Raw genomic sequence first — 7,526 nt, 5'->3', positions numbered from 1 at the left:
GAATGTCTCTGCTACCAATTTACTTCCAACTTTAAGAGTTAATTTTTTTATTTTAGTGAATTTAATTCTTTTTCACTTTTTAGCTCCATCTCTTTCCAGTTTCTCTTATTTTCTGTTTCGTGGCCCCGCCCCCTGCGGATATGGGCCCGCCCCCTGCAGGTATGGCCCCGCCCCCTGCAGGTGTATTCTCTCCCCCTGGTCCCAGCCTCAGTCTCACCTGTCGGCCTGCAGCCATGCTGGATGAGGCAGTCGGACTCGGCGCTGTGACCGTACTGGGAGTTCTGGAGCAAGGTAAGAACCAGGAACTGGGTCCGGTTCAGCTTTCCTCTGCTGTCCTCAACTCTGAAGTCTTGGTGATAAACAGTTTATTTGTCTGAAGCTTTTATTAATTAATTTGCATTCAGTGTTGACACAGCGGACCTCCAATGTTCCCACAGTCCGGTCGGAACCGACCCGGAAAATAAACTTGTATGAAAATCAGTCTGATGAAGGCGAGGATGATGATGGTGTGTGTGTGTGTGTGTGTGTGTGTGTGTGTGTGTGTGTGTGTGTGTGTGCACAGCTTATTTTTCCCTGCAGGTCATTTATGCCAGGAGGAAGTATTCGGTGTCTCCGCCCTGCATTAACGGACCGCCGGAGTTCGAGCGTATCTTCAGAGCCCAGTCAGTACCTCTCTGTGTGTGCGTGTGTGAGTGTGAGTGTGGGAACCAGGTTTTTACTTCCTTGTGGGGACCTACTTGTCTACATTTTGGGGTAGTGGGGACCTCTGCTCCTTGTGGGGACAAATCCTAGTCCGCATGAGGGAAACACTGTTTTTGGGTCAGGCTGTGGAAAATGAATGAAAGTCGGTGTAAAGTCCCAGCAATGTCAAATTTATTCATAGAGCAGTTTGAAACTGCACCAAAATGCTATTAAACGATACAACTTGATAATTTGATGAAAAAAGAAAGAGGAAAAAGAAAATACTACTAATAAAAATAATAATTAAAGCTCCAAGCAGCCAGGTATGTCCCTCGTAGAACAGTGTCGCTCCGGCCCTGTGCCCATCCCACCATGCACTCTTTCACGCCGTTCCCACACCCATCCACCAGGCAGCGCTTTTAGTACACCTTCCATTTAACCTTCAGTCCAATGTGAGTCCAGCAGCATGTCTTAAAAGTTTGGTGAAAGCTGATCTTCCAAAAAGGATTTACTGTCACTTCCTGTTTTGTGGGAAGGATTGGCAAGGACTTCCTGTAGGGTTTGATACGCGTCATGTGTGGTTATGAAATATTAGTGGATAAAGTTTCAATCTACAGGCTGATGAATCAGGGAGATCCAACTGTTGGAACAATGGAGGGGGCGCCTTTGAGCCAAATTCCAATAGAATGCTATTGGCCTCTTTAGACGTTCAGAAATAAAAAAAATATATTAAATAATTTTAAAATAACTTTAAAAAATTTATAACTGAAAGTTCATAATATGAACTTTATTATTCTAATTATAAAAACGTTCTTATTATGATGAGAATTTTTTTTTTTCATTTTAAATACCAGGGTATTTTTCCACCGTTAGTGTGACCTTTGACCTTTACATGAACAGGTTTCGTTTGGTTTTATAACATATAGACCTGAAATGACTAAACACAGTTCTGGAGGAAAAATGGACCAGATCAGATTGAGATCAGATAATGATAACTATTATTTTAAATAAAAGAAACAGAAAAATGATATGAATTAAAAAAATAACAGTAAAATTGCTAAAGTTAAAAATAATTTAAACATTTACTATAACAATACAGTAATCAAGAATAACATTTTTTCTGGCTGTGGGGTTTTATATGAGTGTATGTTTGTATGAACTGATTATTTATTCAGGTACTTGACAAATTGTTTCTTTTATTAACAATGTCTGTTTGTATTGATCACACTTGGCTGAAATCAACATGTGCTGCCCAACCTTTGTTTCCAAATATAAAAAACTGCAAAAGCAATAAAAGCATAAACTTTCTAATAATATTCTTTTGTCATTTCATGCCTCAACTCTTCAAAACCCTCTTAATGTTTCTGATGATCAACAGTGATTTCCAAATTAGTCTGCTTTGGCTTGATTGTCTCTTTATTATTGGAGAAATTAAAACAAAAGATGACTAGAGAAATAAATATTTTCAGTGTTTATTTGAAAATAAAAAGTGGCCTCCATCTTTGTCCGTTATGTCAGCGAGTTTGATCAACAGAAGCTGAACAGAGCACAACAGTGACACCTGCTGGCCGCCCCATGTAACAATAACTACATAAACATTTGCTAGGAAAATAAAAGTAAATGTTTTTTCTGGGAATTATTTTGACGATGTATTGCTTTTCTTGATCTGCAAAGCTCTTGGTAGTTTTTTCCCACCTGCAGGAAGTTGCTCTGTGTTGGTGGTTAGAGGCTCTCTGGCGTCCCCTGATGGTGACTTCCTGTCAATGTTTCAGAGCGAATTGTTCAGAGTACTTCCCCATCTTCATCACCATCCTGTGGATGTCCGGAGTCTTCTTCAGCCAAGGTGAGCCGCCGGCCGCGAGAACCTGGCCCACTTACCTGTTAGGACTTCTCTAAGAGTGTGTGTGTGTGTGTGTGTGTGTGTGTGTGTGTGTGTGTCCATGTGCTTGTGTGTGTGTGTTGCAGGCCTGTCCAGCCTCTGCGGCCTGCTCTACCTTTATGGACGGCTGTGTTACTTCTGGGGCTACGCCCAGTCGGCTCAGGGACGGTAGGCGCTTTGGGTCGGATTCGGTGGTTCTGGTTCTGCAGCTGAACTTTAATATTTAATCACTCTAGATGAAAATATTTAGCTGATAAACTTATGGCTGAGGTTGTTATAGTTATTATAATGTCTAAAAATAATGAAATAACAGAAACTGAAATAAAAACAGTTCTATTGAGGAAAAACTAAATCACACTGCAGCAACAGATTTAATGAAAGTTGCTTTTGTGTTTTAAATCTATTAGCTTTTCAAACTGATGTGAAATTGTCCCACAGTTTATTTTGTTTATTGGCAAATAGAGGCGCGCCTGGCGACCCCTGGTGGCGCTGGGCGGCAACACAACAAAGGTTCAGATAATTCTCCAATCTGCTGATTGGTCAACAATCATTTAAAACATTTTGTGGAAATAACGTAAATGTAATCACACTTCTTTGATCTTTTTGAGTCTCTGCACTTAAAAATGAACCAAAGTATTAAAACTAACACTAATAACTAGAAAATGCCCTAAAAACTGTTTTTGTAAGAGACAAAAACTCAATGAAACTATTAGAACCTGCTGCTGGTTTGGATCAGAACCAGATGTTTCCCAGCAGAAACAGATCCATGAAGACAGTTCTGTTCAGGTTCTGTTAAAGTTCTGGTCTGCTCTCTTTCAGTTTGGCTCCGCTCTACTTCAGCGCTCGGGTTCTGTGGGCTCTGATCGGGTTCTCGGCCGTCGGCGTCTTCCTGTCGTTCTGCCGGGTTTACCTGGAGTTGGACCTGCTGCAGGCGCTTGGCCACGCCCTGTTCTGATCCGGAGAGGACGAGGGTCTGCTGTGTGTTTCTGATCCGGTTCCGAAAGCTTTTCCCAACTGCTGTGAAAATGAAAACGGGTCATTAAACAGAACCGCGCCGTTTCTTCATTCATGACTCGCTTGTCTCTCTGAACTTCAATCATTATAGCCAAGTTCTGGTCGGTTCTGCTTGGTTCTGATAGAACCTCCACTCTTTAGGTAAAAACTGGGACTTGGACTCAGAAAACGTTGACATGAATCATTTACTGTCTGCTTTTTCTGCTTAACTTCACTATCTCTTACCATGAGAATAAATCTGCCAATGAATAAAAAGCTTCATTAAAATAATATTTAGTTGAGATTATATTATATAATAAAAAGTCTCCTGTGGCTCCTAGAACTGCAATCTGGTACCATAAACGGCCCCCGAGCCTCAAGTTGGATCCCAATAGAAATCAGGCAGGTGAATCATTGGTTGGTTCTGGTTCTGCAGGTAGAGAAGCTCAAAGCTGTACTTCTGACATTTGGCCACCAGATGGCGCCAAAGAAAACAATTGAAAAGCAAATCTTTAGAAACGACTTTCAGAAAGCTTTTAAACTTCAGTTATGACGTCACAACGCCAACGAACCAATCAGCAGCAACTGTGACATCGGCGCTTCAGTAAAATGAATAATGTCTTCAGGTTTTCAGCTAAAACTGAATCATCAGGATGAAAATCGAGAGGAAGGAAACAGCAACACAACTTGCCGACGCTCAGCAGGTCATCTGAAGGGCAAAGGTCGGTCCTTTGAAGACAAATACGTTTGGGACAGGAAGACAGTTTGACTCACAGCTCACCTTTGAGATGTGTATGGAACAGCTTAAGTGCCAAAATTAAGACTCTGGTCCACCAATGGCTACTTCCTTAACACAGGGAGAATAAGGCATGAGAAGGTACTGATCTGTTTGCTGATAGTCAATGGTAACTTAGCAACCACATGAGGAGCGCACGAGCTAGCATTAGCTTTGGAGAGGCTGGACAGCAACTGGACTGTCTTTTTTCTCTGTTGGCCATTAGCATGGATAGCTTAGCATTGGCAGTAGATATGGTGTCATTAGCCTTGTACAGGCTAACAACTACCATGAATATGCTGGCTCTGCCAATAGTACAGGAAAATGTTAGCATTAGCTGGTGCAGTTAGACATGTGACTTTGTGGCCTCATTAGTGACCTCTACTGGCCTGGCAGTGAAAAACCACATTGAACTTTAAACTCAGCAAAATCTGAAAAAAGTGTGAATTTCATAAAAATTCATCCAGTTCTGAACAAAACATTTCCAGCCAGAGCAACTTCCTCCTTCAGGGATCAACAAACTGCATTTTGACTTCACTGGTTTCAATAGACGTTTAATTCCAACATTCAATTAAACCATCAGTTATAATCACATAATTTATTAAATGTAACCTACGACCTTTACAGGTGAGAGTACAGATCAGTTTAGTTACTGTCAATAACTAGTAGCTGAGGTTTATTCTGTTCACAATGAACCTTAACAGGCGGGACAGGATGGTGGGAGTGAGAGTGGGAGGAGTGAGAGTGGGAGGAGTGAGAGTGGGAGGAGTCACATGGTGTCTGGGACTCCTGGAGGGGCAGAAGAAGGAAGAAGTGCTGCAGGTCTAGTCGCTGAATGTTTGATGTAATCAAAACTAAAAACATTCCAGTAGTTCCAAGATGGCCGCCCCATTACACTTCCTGTATGAAGCTGCTGTCCAGTGGAGGAAGAGGAGGAGTCATGACAGGAGCTGCTGGTGTTTGGCTCTCCACCCGGGCAGAGGAGGGGCAGCCTGTGGTCTACACAAAACATGTTCCTTTTATTTTTTGCACAAAATAATTCTTAGGTCATTTTCTTTATGAGCTGTTTTAGGGCACTGTCACTTTAAATCCAAATAAGCTGCTGCTGGCCACGCCCCCAACAAAGTTTACCCTCAGCTGAAAATGGGCTGCAAAGCACCGAACATCTTTGAAAAGCAGAAGTAGAGCCTCCTCACAATTAACAAGAGTGTGATTTTAAACTTTATTTTGGTTTTAGCTCATATTTTATCGGCTTAATTATACAAGTCAAATTTCTGAACGGTTTGTTTTGATGTCGTGTTTTTACAACCTGCATAAATAAAATAAAACCAGCCGCTATCAGCGCTGCTCTGGTTGCTAGGTAACAGGGCAGTGCCTGCGATTGGCTCATTTCAAGACACTAAAAAACTTAAACAACAACAACAACAACAACACTGTTGTTTTTTTTTAGCGTTTTGTCAATTTTAGAAGCAGCAGAAACAAAAATGGAAAAAAAAAATTTCAAATTGTGAATCTAAGTTTCCAACAGACTCCATTTTGTTTTCTGTGGCGTTGCACCGAGGAAGAGGAGGAGGAAGAGGAGAAAGAGGAGTTGATCCCAAACAATTTCACATTCATCGTTACGCTGCTGGATCAGTTTCAGAACCGCCGGGCCGGTTCAGTCCGGTCCGGGTCGGCAGAACCTCGAAACATCCAACCGTCCACAGCAGCTGGACAGAAAACATCTGACTCCAGAAAGGCACAGAAGAAGAGCTGGTTTCCATGGCGATAAGGCAGGTGGTTCTGGTCGGGCGGACCTGCCGGATCCCTGAGGAGGAATCTCTGATTGAACTCCAATAATTCATCTATTAATACGATAAAAACCGGATCTGATGCAAGACCTCGGCTCAACCCTCAGAGGAAGATGCTCATAGAAAGTTGAGTGGAAGGAAAAAATGCAGAAGAAACGAGTCTCGAGAGAAATTGGAGGAGACTGGACTGCAGCTGAGGTCAGAGGTCAGAGGGCTCCAGTGTGAAGGAGACACCTGGTTTGACCTGTTGGCGCTGCGGTCCGAGTCCTGGTGGGCGGAGCCTCTTCTCACATTAACGTCATGCTAATACGCCGAATACATCAGAATCGCTTGGTTAGAGGAAATATTTATAAAGATTTACATTAAAACTTTTAAATTCAGATACTTTAAGGAATGTTAATCTAGTTTATTACAAAGGTAGAAAATATTTTTATACTATGAAACATTAAAAACAACTTATCAGTCTTTTTATCATCTTAGAAAAATCCATAATAAAAATAAGTTCTATGTTTCTCACATATATTTTACAATATATTTTCTCTGAGTGTCTGTTCTGCTCGTCCAGGGCCGCTCCTCTGATGGGCGGGGCCTACAGATGGTGGGCGGGGCCTACAGCTGGTGGGCGGGGCCTACAGCTGGGGCGGGGCCTACAGCTGGTGGGCGGGGACTACAGTGGGCACCGGCCGCAGCCGCACTCCAGGGCCGTCTCCAGCTCCTCTGAGTACGACGACCCGTCGTGCAGCGGAACGCCACCTTCCGCCGGCGCGTCTTGGTGACGCCGCAGCAGACGCCGGGCGGCGCCGCCGCCTGGCAGGACCGGGGACACGCCACGCGCGGCACCCTGCTGGTGGAGGTGCAGGTCCGCATGGCCTGGTGCCGCTTCAGCTGCTCCCGCAACGTCTCGCCCTGGCAGCGCAGCTCTGCGGCGGGGGAGGGGCAGGCGGTGAGGCGCGGGGTCAGAGAGTCGGCGAGGTCGAAGGTCGGCGGGCGCCCGTCTTACCTGTGTTGCAGGCGGGTCCGGTGAAGCCCGGCTCGCAGTGGCAGACCAGAACCCCGGACTCGAGGTCCGGCACTCTCCGTGGACGCAGCCGCAGGCGGGCCCGGTCGCAGGACGGGCCTTGGTAGCCGTCGGCGCAGCGGCAGCTGTAGGCCTGCGCCGTGGCAACGCAGGTACCATGGACACACCTGGAGGGGTCAGAGTCACCTGCTAACTGCTGATTTAAAGGTTTTTCCAGTTGTTATAAAAATGCTAAATGTATCAAAAATGGCTTCAAATAAATGTTACTTCCTGTTTTTATTTCTTCAAATTGAAAACTCTTCCTGAAGCTCCGCCTCCATGAAGTCGTCCCAACATGGCTCCTCTGTTAACCCTTTAATGTTTTTTACCAGCTCTGCTCTGAGCAGCAGC

The 7,526-nt window shown here is 44.2% G+C and overlaps 1 protein-coding gene and 1 pseudogene across 1 annotated transcript; one reads left to right on the top strand and one right to left on the bottom strand.

The window, feature by feature from the left end:
• The first annotated feature begins 174 nt into the window (after positions 1-174).
• Positions 175-3,844, top strand: LOC129354342 (leukotriene C4 synthase-like). The gene is made up of 5 exons (XM_055023842.1): positions 175-291; positions 563-662; positions 2,454-2,524; positions 2,647-2,728; positions 3,380-3,844. Exons 1-5 carry the CDS (start codon positions 234-236, stop codon positions 3,513-3,515), a joined length of 447 nt encoding a protein of 148 aa, XP_054879817.1. The 5' UTR covers positions 175-233; the 3' UTR covers positions 3,516-3,844.
• A 2,603-nt stretch (positions 3,845-6,447) lies between these two features.
• LOC129354339 (slit homolog 3 protein-like) overlaps positions 6,448-7,526 on the bottom strand; it is a 184,987-nt pseudogene continuing 183,908 nt past the window's right edge.

This window comes from Poeciliopsis prolifica, unplaced genomic scaffold, assembly GCF_027474105.1.
Source record: "Poeciliopsis prolifica strain line A6 unplaced genomic scaffold, Auburn_PproV2 SCAFFOLD108, whole genome shotgun sequence".
Taxonomy (NCBI): domain Eukaryota; kingdom Metazoa; phylum Chordata; class Actinopteri; order Cyprinodontiformes; family Poeciliidae; genus Poeciliopsis; species Poeciliopsis prolifica.
This window is presented reverse-complemented; position numbering and strand designations above follow the sequence as displayed.